General features: G+C 27.8%; 1 protein-coding gene across 1 annotated transcript; it reads left to right on the top strand.

The window, feature by feature from the left end:
* The first annotated feature begins 2196 nt into the window (after positions 1 to 2196).
* LOC129980510 (uncharacterized) lies at positions 2197 to 15140 on the top strand. Its single transcript, XM_056090842.1, has 7 exons — positions 2197 to 2291; positions 3167 to 3275; positions 4610 to 4727; positions 9604 to 9810; positions 9939 to 10007; positions 11857 to 12120; positions 14904 to 15140. The coding sequence occupies exons 1-7, from the start codon at positions 2234 to 2236 to the stop codon at positions 15045 to 15047; spliced, it is 969 nt and encodes a 322-aa protein (XP_055946817.1). The 5' UTR covers positions 2197 to 2233; the 3' UTR covers positions 15048 to 15140.
* Positions 15141 to 17293: the final 2153 nt, after the last annotated feature.

Here is a 17293-nt window from a genome sequence, read left to right as displayed (position 1 = left end):
AGTGTACTATATGCGAAATGATTAAGTTCTCGGTAAAATAAGTTCCAGGAATTATATTATAAAGCTTTAATTTTATTTTGAAATATAATTGAACTGAAATGATCAATGTATAGGGTGTCCCCAAAAAAGTGAGATAAGCTTTAATTTTTTTTAAAAATATTGTACCTATGTATATGCTTTTAATTACAAGGTTTCATGAAAAAAGATGGGCAATTGTAAGAATACTTTGGCTTCTGTAGAAGGTAAAAATTAAAAAAAAAAAGGAAATGAATTTTTTTAGAATCCCTAATATGAAAAATTGTTAATGAATATGATATTTTTCTTACATTAATCTATGCGCACAGTACGCTTCATATTTCTATATACAAAGATTGCAGATATATACTTATTTATAAATTCATTGGGATTAATCATATATTCAGATGGAATTTTTTATTTCAGAAATAAACTTTCAATACATAAAAAACTGTCATATGTAAAATATTAGTCTAGTATTGCCTCATCCGATTATCACGGACTTAAAATTTTCTAATAACACATAATATTGCTTACTTTGATAGATACTTGCAACTTCGACTTTATAAAGAATGGAAGAGACATTTGAAAAATTGAATATTTAAGATACCACAAAGAAATACTGAAATTCTGAGCAAGAATATCCTAAAAAGTGTGTTTACAGAAAGACTTTACAATTTTAAAGTGTATGATTCTTATGATTGAAATTTTGCCATATTTTTCAAGTTATCCTCATTGTATTGCGGGAATAATCAGTTCATAACTCAACATTGTCGAGATTATTTCATTTTAATAATTGATATCCATACATTATTCGTACAATCTATGAATTGTTGTAAATTTCATATGGAAAATTATGTTATCAACATCAGGAATTTTACATAAATTCTTTTCTAATATAATTTGGACAGATAAATGTTGCTTTAATCGAGATTGGAAGCTCTAATTTTCAAAACTAGCCCTTTTAATAAGGATAAAGTCCATTCTATGTACAAGAGGCTCATCATCATTGGTAATTTTCTGAAAATGTGTGGTATGAGATTTTCACAAACGGATTGATTCGATTTGTACAAAAACTAGGTCGAATGGTGGCCGATATATTTAATTACATTTGATTAGTATTATATCTGAACTAAGGAATGAAATGTCTTTAGAAAAACTCGCTATTGATCAGTGACGGCGAAATTCAGAAAGCCTATTTCTAAATTATAATTGAAGAACTCGATCACATACGCGCTAATAATGTTTAAGATAATAAGAATCTACAACTGAGTAGGTATCAAAAGTATTAATACTTAAATAAAAAATTTAAAAAATTTTCAAAATTATCTGACCATTTTTAAAAATTGAATTAAAGTTAATAAGTAAGTTTATTTCCTGATTCTGCCCTATCAAAATTTTTTCGTGTTATGTATACTATCCCTTAAAATTAAAAACAAAGCCCCGCTCAGAGTTCAGTTACAGAAATATGTCTGAATCTGGTCTCAAATTTCCCTTTTTGATATCCCAGCACATTTTACAGACAGAAGCTCGAGAATTTGTATTCTTATAGTTGCGTTTAAAAAATACTCTTAATACTGTTTCCGCTATAGAAGACGTGCAAAAATTAAATGTTATTTTTTTTATCACTCTCCTTTACAAAAGTCGAAGTTATAGATCTGAATTCCCTTTTTTTTTTTTTTTTTTAATTTTGCATTTTGAAGTATATGTATATTAGTTAAGGAAATAAAAACAAACGCTCTTTCCACTTTTTTTTTGGATACTCTGTGTATATGCTTCGACCAATGTTATTATCACTTATTAATAATACATTAATATTCTTAATCAGTTTATTATATTAATAAATTATTATTAATTATTGCAGGTTTTCATTGATATTATGCACAATTATTACTATTTACCGATTTTATTAATAATAAGACAGTAATTATTAATTACTATTGATAATAGATTAATACCATTGATCTTTACATAGCATTTTACTAAAAAGATATTGATACTTCTCTATAAAATTATAATTTTATTACTTATTGCATACACTGATATTTTTAATTAACAGTACAGTGATGTAAATTTCAAGTATGCATTGATGAAGAAACTTTTATTCAATTTAAACTTTTAAAATAAGCCTCATATTAATAAGAATATTATAAATTATTGCATAAAATTAATTTGCGAATACAAATCAAATTCTTTTTTTTTCCATAAAATTAGCACAATGAAGATTTTCCTTGTGCTTCTCTTTGTCGGTTGTGCCTCAGCAACTTTGATGGATGGTAAGTTTAACTTTCTGCAAAAATTTAATTATCTGCAGTTATTAAAAAAATAGTCGATATTCCTGCTTTTCTCAGAATCAAATATCATGTATTATATTCCTGCTTTTCTCGAAATCGGAATATTTCATGTATAAGATAATTTTGAAAAAATTATAATACAAACAATCCTTTTATTATATCACTCCATTTGATTGAAAGCTTTTGGGCCATGATCAATTGTATTTGTTTGAACATGAATGATATATCAATTATGTCAGATTTTTTAAATCTCATTTAAATTACTTTAAAACAATAAAAATGCCAAAAATAATGAAACAGTAATTTGAAAAAAAGTAAAGTAGTAGTTCAATAGATCAGAGTATAACTTCTACCGTATTTAATAATTATGTGCGTCAAATTTTAAAAGAATTAATAACAATCGATAAAAAAAATTGCACTTAAAAATCAATAAAACTATTGAATGTTTTTAGTGCATATAGTGAATAGTTAAGCTATAAAAATAAGTAGTTATAATCATAGAATTGCGAAAATATTTAAAAACAAATTTTTTTTCCACAAGCTGTTACAACTAACTCCCGTCTCCCCTATTGAGTATAATGAGTACATACCCTCGAAACTATCTTTATCCCGTGTAATGCTTGGCATATCAGCTAATAATTCATAAAATCAATTCATAAACAAAAATAATTGTTGTCATTAATTTGAGTTCAAAATCAAATCCATTTAATTTGAATTTTTAAGGCTATATTAACACGTTTTTATTAGAAGATTCAGAAGGGCAGAGAAAAAAAATGTGTTATTGTTGCATTTTGTACTACCTGATAAGTTTAGTAAAATGGAAAAAAAAAATCTTTTATATTTGTTTTATTTTGCAGCCTTGGAAAAGGCATCCGATGAAGTTGTTAGAAGTATCAGGGAAGCAATGGAAGAAGCAACCCCTTTGCACGAAGTTCTTGGAATCGAAGAAAGTGATGCACTTAACAGGTAGGTTCATTGTTTTGAAGCAGCTTTTAATTGTAACTTACTTCATAGATGAGTCAACTGAAAAACGTCATAATTCAAAGCCGATTTCCGATTCTTTTTCTTTATGCAAACTAATTAACCCTCCATTAGTCATCATTGTTTTGCTATAAGTTTATGACATATCGCTAACATCGCGAAATGTTTACCCATCATTAAATTGCTCAACGAAAAAAAGCTGATTTGGAAAGAGGCAAAAAATGAAGCTTCGCTTGTGAGACATTAAAATTTCTTTGCTTTTGTGTTGCATTTTAAATTTTAAAGATTGTCCCATTCGGCGAGTTATTGCTTGAAAATTTATACTGAACCTTAATGCATATCTTAATTGATATTTTGAAGGTGGAGGTTCATTTAACTATTTAACTTTAGACTATACTATATAGTACACATTCCGACTATAGTACTATGGACTGAACATCCGTAGATTACTAACCACAACCATAAACTGACTACTCCAACCCACCAGAAGGCACACTTAAAAAATCTGAAAGACCAGACCGCAGCAAAAGCATTGGTTGAGTCCGAAGGGCCATCCCGGCCACGGTACAACCCTTCCTTAAGGTAGTAAGTCCTTTCTTCGATGGGAGGAGCCAGATTACTACCTTTTCTTGTACCCGCAAAGGTGACGAGAGCCAACCACCATGCCGGAAGCTTCTCATTCTCAATTACGTGACGCCCCCGCGTAGATTATTAACATGGTTTTATTGTTATGAAGCACAGGAACGCAATTTTTGTTGCAGATAATTTACGCGTGAGTTATAACCTCACTAAAGAGTTCTGTAATTTATGTTTGATTTAGAGTTTGTAATTTACATGAAACGAATTTGTTCTAAATTTAACGTTAGCTGTAACTGAGAATTCCTGTAACATAAATTAAAGAATACAAAGATTTAAAAATACGCCGAAATATAGATTGCAAATATATATACATATAACAAAAGCCGAGATTATGTTACATTTCGGTATATTAACCTTTTGCATTCGAAAGGTGACTCATGATTACCATTCAAGACGGGCATCATTTTGACGTTTTAGTTATTTATTTTTCAATTTTGATTGTTAATATACCTATATAATAGTAAAAGGATGAAAATTAAGTTTTCGGGGAAATTCAACTTGAAACAATGATATATATTTATCTTTTGGAACAATAAACAAGCACTTGTATTAGGTGAATAATTTTGCACTTTTCTGAGTGTAAAGAGTTAATAAATTCAATGCATTAATGTTTCATCCTTTAAGTATTGTTAACCAGCTATTGTTTTTTAATACTTCTGAGTTTTGTTTTACTAATACAGGTTTCAAAATGACGTAAAAGATGAATTGATTAGGCATGTCAAGCAAGTCATCCGTGAGGCTATTGAAAAGATTGAAACTGCTGTGGAGTCAGGGAAGAAAACTCTAGTACTGAAACAGGTAGAGTTCAAAATATTATTCCTATTCAAGCAATGGAAAAACAATGACTAACAGATTGTTCTAATTTCATCAAAGGGTTTTATCAAAACTCAATTAAAATTCTTTATGATATTTTTTTAATTAATTAATTGATTGATTGATGTGACTGATAGAGGTAGGAGAAATTATTTCATAACGGAAAACGTTTTATTACGTTAAAAGTGACGGTTTTCTGAGGTTGATTCATATAACGATATGGTAAAATAGCCCACAAGTGGTCTTCCCAAAACTTTCCCATATACACTATAATATAAGTGTTATCTATCTCATTGACTCATAAAATTGTTGACCTTGAGCAAGGTCTTAAATGTCACGAGTGTTCACAGGTTTATTTTCAATGCACTATACATAAAGAGTTTTATGTTTAGGAATATAGTGTAGGGAACCAGTACTTTTGCATTATTAATTGTACATCACTGTACGTAGCAAAGTGGGAGAGCAATGTACTATATACATAGAACAGAACGCCGTCTCATACCCCCCCGTAGCCGTGACCATTCTGGTCACTGAACGGTTTGGTGGGTATGTTACGGGAATTTTATTTAATTAACAAAATATTTACAGTAGGAAAACGAAACAAAAATAACTTTTTACAGAATTTACAATTGTATAAGAAATTGTATTGAGATGAGACCGTTTACATAATTTTTCAACTTAGAAATATAATTTGTAGTAATAAACTTAGAAATATAATACTGAGAGATAAAACGTGTAAAAATATACATATAATCTGTGTTCACTTATTTTTTATGATATAGTAGATCATAATGCAGTTAAAAAAAATCAGATGGATGAACCTTTTTAAATGCTCCGACTCCCGATTCAAGGGAAATTATGGTACATTAAGAAGAGAAAGAAATTGACAATACCGCACCCTTATAAGGCAGAACAGAAACTATTTATTTACACATGTACATGGGGAAAAAACAAAAACAGAAAACTGCGCCATCTGGTGTGGAAGACACAAATTACTTCAATCTTATGCAATCATTGACGAGTAATAGTTTCGAAAGCGAGAAATCTTTCGCTGTTAATCGTTAAAAATCAGATAATACATAAACAACTGAAAAAGTAATATGTATTTTGAAAAACTTTCTTCCGAGCAAATGATATCAGAGTTTTAAACGGAATTTTGCAACTGTTCTCATCAAATCCCATGCCAAATTTCATTCAGTCATTACGTTTTTGAATTGCGCCTGCATGCATGTGAAAGTAAGACTGACAGACGGTTAACGTCTTGGTAGATGGGGTGCTTAAAATTTGAAAAAATATATACTAAATCTAATATAAACTAATATAATTATCTACTAAATCTAATACAAATAATTCTTTTCGTTTCGTAATAATTGTATTAACTTACAAAAGACTGACTTCCTCTGGGGGGGGTATTCCAGATTTGCTTGAAATTTACAATTTTGATGTTAAGATCGTATACCAAATTTCATCTGTCTACCTCAAAGCGTTTTTGAGTTAGGCTCTCAGACATACAGATGTAATTTTAAAAACGTGCGTTTCGAAATCAGGAAGATCTGGGACTTTGGAATTCGTCAAATTATCGACGCTTGAAATTCGAAAATTTTTTGACGATTACAATACTTTTCATACACCAGAAAGTAAAAGTATAAAAATTATAAGCATCTGTTTATTAGTATTATTATGGCATCACTGAATTAACAATGAATATTCAAAGACATCATTTTAGTATTTTATTAAATAAGTTTATTAATTTCTTGAAAATATTTATAAGTATGATAAACTTATTTTGAAAACTATATCGATATTTTCAAGAAAATGGATGGTATGTGAAGAATAATTAGTAATTTTTCACAGGTTCATTGTTAAAAGATATCTAAAATGTAAGATGTAATTATTTAAAATAAAATTATAATACCAATCAAACGAATGACATCAAATGGTATTAGGAAATAAAATTGAAGTAAAAAATACCAATTTCATTAATAATTTAAAAGCCTTTATTGATGAATTTTAAAAAGTAGGTGATGATAATTGATAATTTTATCTATTTTATTAATTATTTTTTTAAAAAAGAATGAAGACAAAGATTGTACAAGTCAGGAAATGGACGAACACATTATATAATCTAGAGGAATGAAATCTTTATTATGCATTTTTAATGAAATATTGAGATTCATGAAATATTAAGAAATAAATTATTGATCCCACTAATAAAGCATGTGAATTCTATAAACAGAAAAAATTCTTCTTAAAGAAATTGAATTAAAAAAATCAGTTACCATTTCTTTATAAGTTACTAATCAATATTAATCATTATTTTGATACGAATTATTTGAATTTACAACATTTACAGATAGAGAGTCTAAAATCACATTAAGAGCGAAATGTATGAAAAATCATTGCATCAATCGGAGCAATGTGATTTTGAAATCGAATTCAGAAAATATTTCACCTTTTCATCAGCAGATGGCAGCACAAAATATGTTGAAAAAAGTAATAAAGAATGGAATCTTCAAATAAAGATTGTGTTTTGTTTCAGATGCTGTTATCAGTTACAAAAATTCTCCCATTCTGTCAGAAAATGTTGAAAGGAAATTTGTGTAGAACATATTTATCTCTTAATTGTTCAAAAATTGTTGTTTTGAAATATTGAAATAATTCATCTATACTGATTTTATTTATTGTTTAGACTGTTTCATCACGCATTTTTACGAGGCAATGAAAATGCGGAATTTAATGCTCATGTTAACAATTAGAAACGAAAAATGAAAATGCCTGAATACATCAAATGAATATTAAATACAGCAAAGTAATTAATTTTGACAAAAATTCACAAGTGATAGATGAAATTAAACAATAAAATAATTTTAATATTTCGGAAGAAAAAAAAAATCATTACAAATTGTATTCAGATATAACTATGATTGTTGGGTACTTCAACTGACGTTACTGAAATGTTAAATTTTTAAATTTTAAAATGATGTAAAAATAATTTGTGTGATGATATGTTCTGATATTATGGGGGAAAAAAATTCAAATTACTTTTTATTTGCATTCACCCCTTTCTAAGAGCTTAAAAGTTTTTGAAAAAAAACTAATTTGTACTCCAAGTGCTAAGGAATATGTGTGCCAAATTTCGTTTGAATCGTTCAAAGGGCGTGCAATTGTACAAGTTTCAAACAAAGAAGTTAACGGATATTCGAGTTTATGGATACAAACTTGAACGCTTGTTCTGTTTGTAAAATGAAAACATTTTGTATATGTAAAAATTTTCGAATTTTTATATTCAATATCTTAAGGGTTTTTAGAAGCCATTGGTTTAATTAACAATAATTAATTACTACTCTAAGGATTTGGGATAAACGATAATTTTAATACACCTTCTGATACAAGAAAACCAAGAAATTTATCAAGTAAAATTAAATCATATTCAGTGAACTGAAACTAAAAAACAGTAAAAAAGATACGTCAGCTGGATGTATTAAAAATTCTAAATGCTGAAATATCAGATAAAATTAGATTAAGATTCTAAAGAAGTTACAATAAAAATAATTATTCAAAATTTGGTTTTTTCCTCTACATACTAAAAACCAAAAATAAAAATGTCAATAGAAAGCAAATTATTAACATTGGCCAAAGAGCGCAAATAACATGCACGGTTAATTAATGAAATAGCGTTAATATTTCGAGAAAAACTCATAAAAATTGTATTTATATTAAATTTGAAAAAATTAAAATTTAAAGAAAAAATATAGAAAAACAATGAAACTGATGCAACTACAATGCTTTAAAAAAATTTTAATGTGTGTAAAAAGGGTATGATTTGTCAAGAAGTTATAGGGGAAAGACATAATTTTTCAAGTAACATTTCATACCATTAAGAAAACTCTAAAATTTTTGATAGGATTGTTAACTTTCCCAAGTGCTAAGGAATGTTTATATCAAATTTTGTTTGAATTCGGCATGAAATGTGGACATGCATAAGGTTTAAGGAATCAAATGGAATAATAATCTGTACATTTAAAATTGAATATTATAAAAATATGCGATTTTATATAATCAGTGTTAATCTTTTCAAAATAAGACTTTTCAACATATTGGCTATATACATTTTTTTTTGATTATGCTGTTTAAATAGACTAATCAGTAAATGATTAATAAAATTATAAATAAATTTTAAGAAATAATTTATTTAATAAATAATGAAATTATTTTATCAAAATTTATAAATAATTTTGTAAGTTAAGTAAATCTTTTATATTTAGTTTTTTATATTCAGTTTTAAGTTCCAAAAATGATTCAAATTCGAACATCCTTTAATGAAAATCTGTATGAGAGAAAACTGCTAACATCATTTGTTTCCTTTATATTCCTTTTCTTTTTTTAAATTAATTTCTTTTTAGCTAGAAATCTTTAAAATCCTCTAGAATTAAGATTATAAAATTAAGAATCCTATATGTTAAGAATGCGTGTATGTGTAATACAAGGTTTACGTTTGCCTGCGATAGATTTTATGTCAATAGTTAAGATCCATTTTGAAAATGCATTTAGTCTCTAAATCTAAAGAGTAACATTTCAGAAAAATCCGATGACTTTAATCTTTTTGTTACTTCGCGATTTTTTTTTTTTTTTCCTTTTCGAATTTTTTTTATTTTAATGATACTTGTGAATAAAAATCCTGATACCAAAACAGTAAAAATTATATCACATATATTTGGAATCTTTTTACAATTTAAAATTTTTAAAATTTAAGTTATTTAAATTATTTTATAAATTTAAATATTATTTGAAATTTTTGCATTTTAAAGCGTTGCAAGATGTTTCTTGCAAAATTTTTTAATTTTAATTCATTATCTTTCAGCTGAGAGATCTCGAAACAGTTCTACATAAACTGGATATAAAGGATCACGAGATTGAGGCTTTTAAGGAGCAGCTAAAAGATCATGTCCGCAAGATTCTTGAGGGGTTTAACCTTAATAAGCGTTCAATCGATGACCTCGATGACCCCATGGAATCCATGTTGGGAGATCTCAGCTTCAGAGACTTCTTTCTCAAGATTAAACAATATGTGAGAAAATTTCCAAATGATCTTCAATTGGGCAATTCAACAATTTTGATTTTTTTTTCAGCACAAATTTTCAGTGCTGAAAAGTGAAGATTATCTAACCTGTCTAAATAAAAAATATTTTTTTCTAGATTTTGGAGAAAATGGATGTGTCCTCATTGAAGTTAGGACTTAACAAAGCAGTCAAACAGGCTAGTCAGGTGAACGCATTTTTGTATTTTGGGTTAAGAATAACTTTATGTTTTGATTATAAATTTTAAGTAAAAAAAAAAAAAATCCAACATTTTATTTGCTTAAAAATATTGTAGAAAAGGATGAAAATATGTTTTTGTTTGTCCATTGTTCAAGCCGATTTGGTTTAGTTATATTAACGTCCCGTTGTAAAGCAACACTAGGGCTATTTTGGGACCGACCTCGTAATTTTGAACCGCGGTCAGATGACGAGGACGACATCTGAGCTGGCCCCCCCTTCTCCACGCCACGCCACACCACACCAGTGTTCAAGCCGATATTTTGATGATTGCTTTATTTGATATACCGAATCACGATATTTACATTTGTAATTGAAAATTAATCGACTACGCAGTACTTATTTAGAACATTAAATTGAATCTTTTGGTTTGATATTTCTTTTCATCAAATGAGAAATAAGCCTATGTCATGAAATCTTACTAAAAATTGGAATAATAATTTTTAAATTTTGGTATATCTATTGAACAAAAAATATTTAAGTTTTATGCAGGAAAATTTTAATATAGAGCAAGATTATTTAAGAGTACAACAGCAAAGCTAAAAACTTTTTTGTGTGCAGGTTTGTGCTCTTGTGCTCATTAAATTGCCGTTAAATGAGTTTTACATAAGATTTCGTTATTTACTTTGAGATAATATTTGTGAAATATTTGAGAAAATCTCTGCCACCTAGTTTATCTCCAATTTCAAGGAAATCGTCTGCGCAGCTGCAATATATTTATTTCTTAGTTGAACTAATAATAATTTTATTTCTTAGCAAATCTGAAAATATATTTTCTATTTCATATTTTAAAATGAAATTAATTTTAACAATTATTTAAAGTTTAATTAAGTAAGAAAATTCCACTTAGATCTTAAGTATATTTCTGTATTCATGTTTTTCTGGAATTTGTGCTACTTTATTATCAACAAGAGAGCTGAAAAGCTAAGCAATTTTTTTTATCGCGCCCTAGAGAAAAATTAAAACGTGAACGAATAAATAAAAGATGAAATTTTTTTTTTATTTCGATCTTTTCTAAAGTAAGTGAGAAATGCGTTATAAAAGTCTTACCAAAAATTCCAATAATTTCCTTTAAGTTCTTCTGGATTTATTGAACTATCAGTATACGCAGTAACATAGCAGTATACTGATATGTTACTGCATATCAGTATACTGATAATGCAGTAACATTAATGCATTATCAGCATATAACAATTACCCAGTGGCATCTGTAATGCTGGGGGAGATTAAAAGTATCCTTACCTATGAGAAATCCTGGATTGTAGCAAAGAACAACTAGTTGAGATCTACAATTTTTATTATGCTAATTTATTATAATCACATTTCAAGGGACATTGGGAAGTTATTTCCACTATTTTCTTTCAGAATTTATTTTACTTTCTATCTGGCAATGCATTTTTTTCTATTGGTAGATATCTATGTGTTTCTACGAACTCAAAAAATCTCGGTTCCAATTTCTATACTGTTTTTAATGTATTGTTTTGATTTTAATATTCGGAAGTGTTTTAGTTCATAGAATTCATAGCCTTTATTACTTAAACATTACTATTTATTTAACATCTAAAATCCGCTATAAATTATAATTTACTTTCTTAAATATTTCGTAAATGTATATAAAATTTTCTAAAACAACTTTTGTTAGTTAATCTATGACAATCAGATCTAAGATATTGTTATTAATATAACAGCCCATCTAGATGTGTCCGTCTTCTAATAATGATTTATTAATGTACTTTGTAGATATAAATTTCAATTGATATTAGTTGATGAGTGACATTTCTGTCTCTACGCTTTTACAGAGTTTGTGCAATTGGATCACCAATAAGGGAGCAGAGAAGCTGAACAATTTCTTCGATCGCGTCCTCGAGAAAGACGAAAACGAGGAGACCAGAAAGAGATCCGTTTCCGATCTTTATGAACAACTGAAAGATTATTTCGACGATCTCCACCTTGACTTCAAGGAGAAGTTCGCCAAATTTGGCGAATGGGTAAAGAATTTGTTAGAAACTGGTCTGGAGAAATCCAAGGACAAAATTGAAAATGTCAGGAAAATCGCCAGGGAAGTAAGTAATAATTGAACCGAGTCTCTAAGTGTTTAAAGAAAAAAATCATAGGTCAAAACCAAACCAATTTCTTTATTGATCGTAATAAGTAACGGTTTCAATAGAATTTTAATTAAGGAAGCGAAAAAGGCATTGCCTTTATGATGCACTTTGGTTTGAAGAACGCATTTGTATGTTCAGTATTATTAGTTAATTAGTTAAGTCTGAATTAATGTCTTAAGCTAAAATATTTATGAAAGTGAATGCTACATTTTGTCAGCTAGAAGTCTGTTTCGAGAAAATATATACATTTTTTACTTAAGACTATGACCATGGAAGAACATGGGTGGAATTTTAGTAGCGTCTAGAGATCGTCTGTAACAGCTACCAGTCATAATATAACATTAACCTAATGACTTTTGTTTTTGGCATCTGCCCTTAAATAATTCATCTTGCATTTTAACTAGTAATAGCATTAAAATAACGTAATGATATTTAATGTGAAATGGCCATAAATTGTATCTGAAGTACTGGAAGTATTAAAAGTCTTTGTACAAAAAAGTTTTTCTCGTATAAAATTGGTTTGAGATACTAGAGAGAATGTAGAAAATGCTATTTTCACATTAAAGTTATTAACAAATTTATAGAATGAATATGTCATAATAGACCTGTAAGCAGAGTCTTTTTAATGACAGGGTTTCAGAATAAGGAAAATATATTTAAATTCAACAAATCAAATTTTTTTCATAAAAGCAGAATAATAGTAACACGATTTGTTATTTATAAAATGTTTTACATCCTATTACAATTATATAAAACTAAAGCATATGAAAATTTCAAAAGCATTATAGAGGCATCAACGTATAAACAGTCTGGAGTGGTCTTCTCGAAAAATTCTCGGATACTCAGTAATAAAAGTATTTGTGTATTATTAGCCATTTGCTATTGATGAACAATATTCGCAGAAAAGCCTATTTGAGAGCGATTTCCGGCAATTTATCGCTGTAGTTAATATACATATTAGAAAATGGTATATATATCTAAGCATTTTATTACTAATTGATAAAAATCAAAATCTGACATAAAATTAAAATTAGTTACAAAATCACACATCAAATTTTATAAGTTATTGCGATTCTAAGTTCAGAAGTATCTATCTTTACATACTTCTGAAAATATAGACTGAGCAGATAGTCAGTCTATATTGCACATTTGATTATATAATATATGTCAAATTTGTGTATATACTATTTTTATCCAATTAGATCTTCCTGTTTTGCACTCATGTTAACTTATATTCAGGCAGTCGGGCAATAATGCTTTCTCTAAATGGATTTTATTTAAAATTTGCTAGATATCTAAAATTTTAGTGTTGAAACCATGCATCAAATTTCATACTATTTGAAAGCATTTGTGAGTTTTCGAGCCTACACCCAGCCAACCAAAATAGTGTTTCTTGTGTATTCAGGAAAATCTGAAATGTTGATATTTGACAATATATTTCTTTCAAATTTCGTAAATGAGAAAGTAAGAAAATATAGAACCTATTTTAGTACTAGAAAAATCCATTTTAGATGGAAAGAGACGTAAATGTCACGTGCAAGAAATCGCTGTGAAATTCTAATCAGAATTTAAAGGCTTCTATTGTGGTTTTAACCACTTGTGTACCGTTTATTTTGGAAAGGGTATCGCCTTTAGAAAAGATTTAATTTGCTGATGCTAAAGTTGTAGATTTTGAAAATTACGAATAACGAATTAAGCTCTTCCTCCGAAACTTTGGTAAAACAAGTAAATGACGAGTCTCAGTCGTCAAACATACCAAAGTTGTTAACTAGTAATATTAAAAATTTAGTTTTAGAAACAAATTATTCTCTTAAACTAGAAGACTGCTAGAATTTTTCTTTTTTTTTCTGCAGGCTAAACACAAATCTGAACAAGTTTCCTCTAAAAGCCCTTGAGGAAGACCGTATCGCCGAATATTACAATGAATGTAGATTTCAAACCGTGATACTATCCTCTATCATGAGTCCTTGGCCTATAGATTTGACTATGTAATTTAAACGATGTGATACTGGTCAACAACAAAAAAAATATTGGAATCGTATAAAAAATTGTTTTAAGCAATTTATCAATAAAATATTTGAATTATTGATTGATGAAAATGACAAATACTATAAGCAGGATCTTATTTTCCTTTCTGTGTTTTTAAAATTAATAGTTGATAGCCTGCTTGTCACAAGAAATAATGTAGACATGTCAGCATTTTTTCTACTCTCTTAGCAACTATATCGAAACTTATTTGCGTAAGGAAAGAAATTATATTCTAATTAGCTATTTTAATAATAAAGACAACAGTTTCTGTTGTTACTGTAAAAATGCAATCTTTACACCCATGTTTTGAGGATGAAAAGTGGTTAACGCATCAAGTGTCAAAAGCGAAAACACTGGGAAAATTAAACACACAGATAAACTTATTAAGCATTTAAGATGTTTATGATTTTCACTCAAAATGGAACCTCTCTTTATACCTGAAATGATACAGCAAAGCCGTACTCACTAGCTACCGCTTTAAAGCCCACTTTTTTATTTCTTAGAAGAACTACCAAATAGTTGCCACGTTTACATAGTATAAGGTATTGTACATTTGACGTTTTAACATGGAAAATAGTATTTTAAATTTTTTTGGCGCTTATATTGTTTATCACTTTTAATCTTCGTTTATTATCTTAATAGATAGGTCGTGTTTAAAGTTTTCAGTGGTATTCAATTATTGTTTGTAAACTGAATTCTTGCTTTAATTTCAGTTGATCGTTCGGAGCAAAGATATGAGCAAGGAAGCCGCCGGCGAAGCTCTTGAGTTTTTACACAAATTCAAGGATCAGTTGGGTAACTTGTACGAAGAGGCACGTGACAAGCTTATACAAAAAATCTTGGATTATACAGATTAGTTTGAGTTCAATCATGCTGTAGAATAATCTTGGTAGAATATACTTCTTTAAAACCAGCATTTTTTGTGTTGCTAATAAAGATCTTGAACTTAACAGTGTTTTCCACATAAATTGTGAAAATAAAGTTAAGTATTGGTTAGAATTACATTCACTTATCTGACCCATTAAAATGTAGATAGCAGAATAAAATTTTAACCATTTAAAAGATTTAAAGAAAAAAAAAGGAAATGTAAGGAAAATAAAACGATTAATGAAAGTATAGTTAGTTTGATTAAAAAAAGAACAAGATTGGTGAAAGAACAGTTGATTAAAAAAAAGAAATAAATTGATGAAATGATAGCTAATTTGATCAATAAAAGAGTAAAATTCATGAAAGAGTAATTAATTTGATAACTTACCTGATTCTCGTGTGCTGTACAATTGAGTTTTAAATTTGGAACGAATATATATCGAAATATATGATCTACATTTAAATAACAATGATTAAGAGCTTACATATATCCAATAATGCTATTTTATAAATTTTCTTGGAACGTTATTTAATATGTTACAAAATAAAATCTGCTATTTTTTTTCCTCTTGAATTATTCAAGCATTTTTGAGATACCGATTACCATATTTGAAGATAATTTTAACAATTAAGTTAGTATATATACTTTGACACTATTAATTAGAAAAAAAGAGAAGGTTTTTAAACTTATACTTTCTATGTTTGTATTCTGAAGAGTTCAGATTTGCAAACCTATCAGACTGAATTAAATATTTTCCCTTCTAATGCTTTGAATTGTTCAGAAAGCTTGGTAACTAAAAAAAAATATTTTGCTGAATACAGTTATTGATATGAAAAATAAATCTTATAAAATCCAGAACATATCTTAACCCTTTAAAGGGCCATTTTTTTCTAGTCATATTATGTTAAAATATTTTTAGGCTTGAAATTAGAATAAGAAAAGGGATTCATTTAGCTTATTAGATAAATTTAATTTGATTAATTAGTTTGGTTGATTACTAATTAAGTGACAAACCAAGACATCATTTTGTGTGAGATAAAAAACTGAAGCATCTAAGTTTTTGTCTTTCTAAAAAATTTGTCAGAACTTAAGCCAACCTACATAACTTCATGCAAAGATTAATAAATTTGGTGGGAAGCATACTTCCCACGGCCTTAGAAAGGGTTAAATGAATCATCTGTTAGAAAATGAGAAAGTGGAGCAGATGTTCACTCCTTCTTTATCAATATTTGAAAACACAAAAGGAGACCTGGAAAACTCATGTCCCATTTGAGAAATTAATGTTAAACATTATTACTGATATGAAAATCAACTTATTTTTCAAGATCAGGAATGCAGCAATTAAATAATTTGTGAAAGAGCGAGATGATGGAACCAATTTTCTCATTGTTTTTTCAGACAGTATTCATAAACACATAAAAAGACCTGGAAAACATAGTGCCATCCAACGAAATTATTTCACATTTCAACTTAATTTTTAGGAGAAAGGATGACTGTTATTAGGGCTTACATGAAAGTTTGAAAATTAAAAAATCTACTATAACAGCATTTGAAACGCCATTATAAGTATGCAGAAACTAAAATTTTTTTCTAAGTTTTATTTTTTTTAATTTATTATTGTGAATATTATGGAGCAATTAAATTAGAGTAACAAATAATTTATAAACAATCAATTTCTGGGTAAATAATTAATGGATGTTTAGAACATAGAAGTGCGCGAAATAAAATTTTAGCACTTGAGAGAAAAAAAAAAGCGAAAAATGATTACAAAATTTCATCTTGATATATATTAAACACATTTTTTTAACAAAACTTTTAATAAAACAATAAAAATTATAACTTTTTCAAAACAGAAGAGTTTTGAAAACAATTTCTTATCGGAATAGAAAATAAATTCAATTTAAAATTCGTTTAATTTGATATCTTAATAAAGATGCATCAAAAAAGCTGTCGGGAAATAATTTCTTTTCAAGAGTCATCATTTCACTAAAGGTTTTCGGACATATTTCTAAAATAGGAATAAAATTTAAATTTTTTTTAAAAATACATTCTAATTTTACTACGCGTACTTTCAAAAGTTTTTGTTTTGGCTTTTCTTCCAATTTGCAAGTTTTTTTTTATTCGTAATGAGCATATAACATTTTAAATGACTACAGTCTTAAAAAATATTACTTTTATTAAAAAAAAGAGGCTTTCATAAATGATCGATCTAACAATTTTATAATAATTGACCAA

The sequence above is a fragment of the Argiope bruennichi genome, chromosome 8 (genome assembly GCF_947563725.1).
Source record: "Argiope bruennichi chromosome 8, qqArgBrue1.1, whole genome shotgun sequence".
Lineage (NCBI taxonomy): Eukaryota > Metazoa > Arthropoda > Arachnida > Araneae > Araneidae > Argiope > Argiope bruennichi.
The sequence above is the reverse complement of the archived record's forward strand: the minus strand, read 5'-3'. Positions and strand labels throughout refer to the sequence as shown.

What these genes read in the sequence shown, in the direction of transcription:
- LOC129980510 (XM_056090842.1), top strand. Translation starts at nt 2,234, where the DNA reads ATGAAGATTTTCCTTGTGCTTCTCTTTGTCGGTTGTGCCTCAGCAACT. An exon ending in CTCAGCAACTTTGATGGATG is followed by an intron (nt 2,292 to 3,166) that starts GTAAGTTTAACT and finishes TTTATTTTGCAG; the next exon opens with CCTTGGAAAAGGCATCCGAT. An exon ending in AAACTCTAGTACTGAAACAG is followed by an intron (nt 4,728 to 9,603) that starts GTAGAGTTCAAA and finishes ATTATCTTTCAG; the next exon opens with CTGAGAGATCTCGAAACAGT.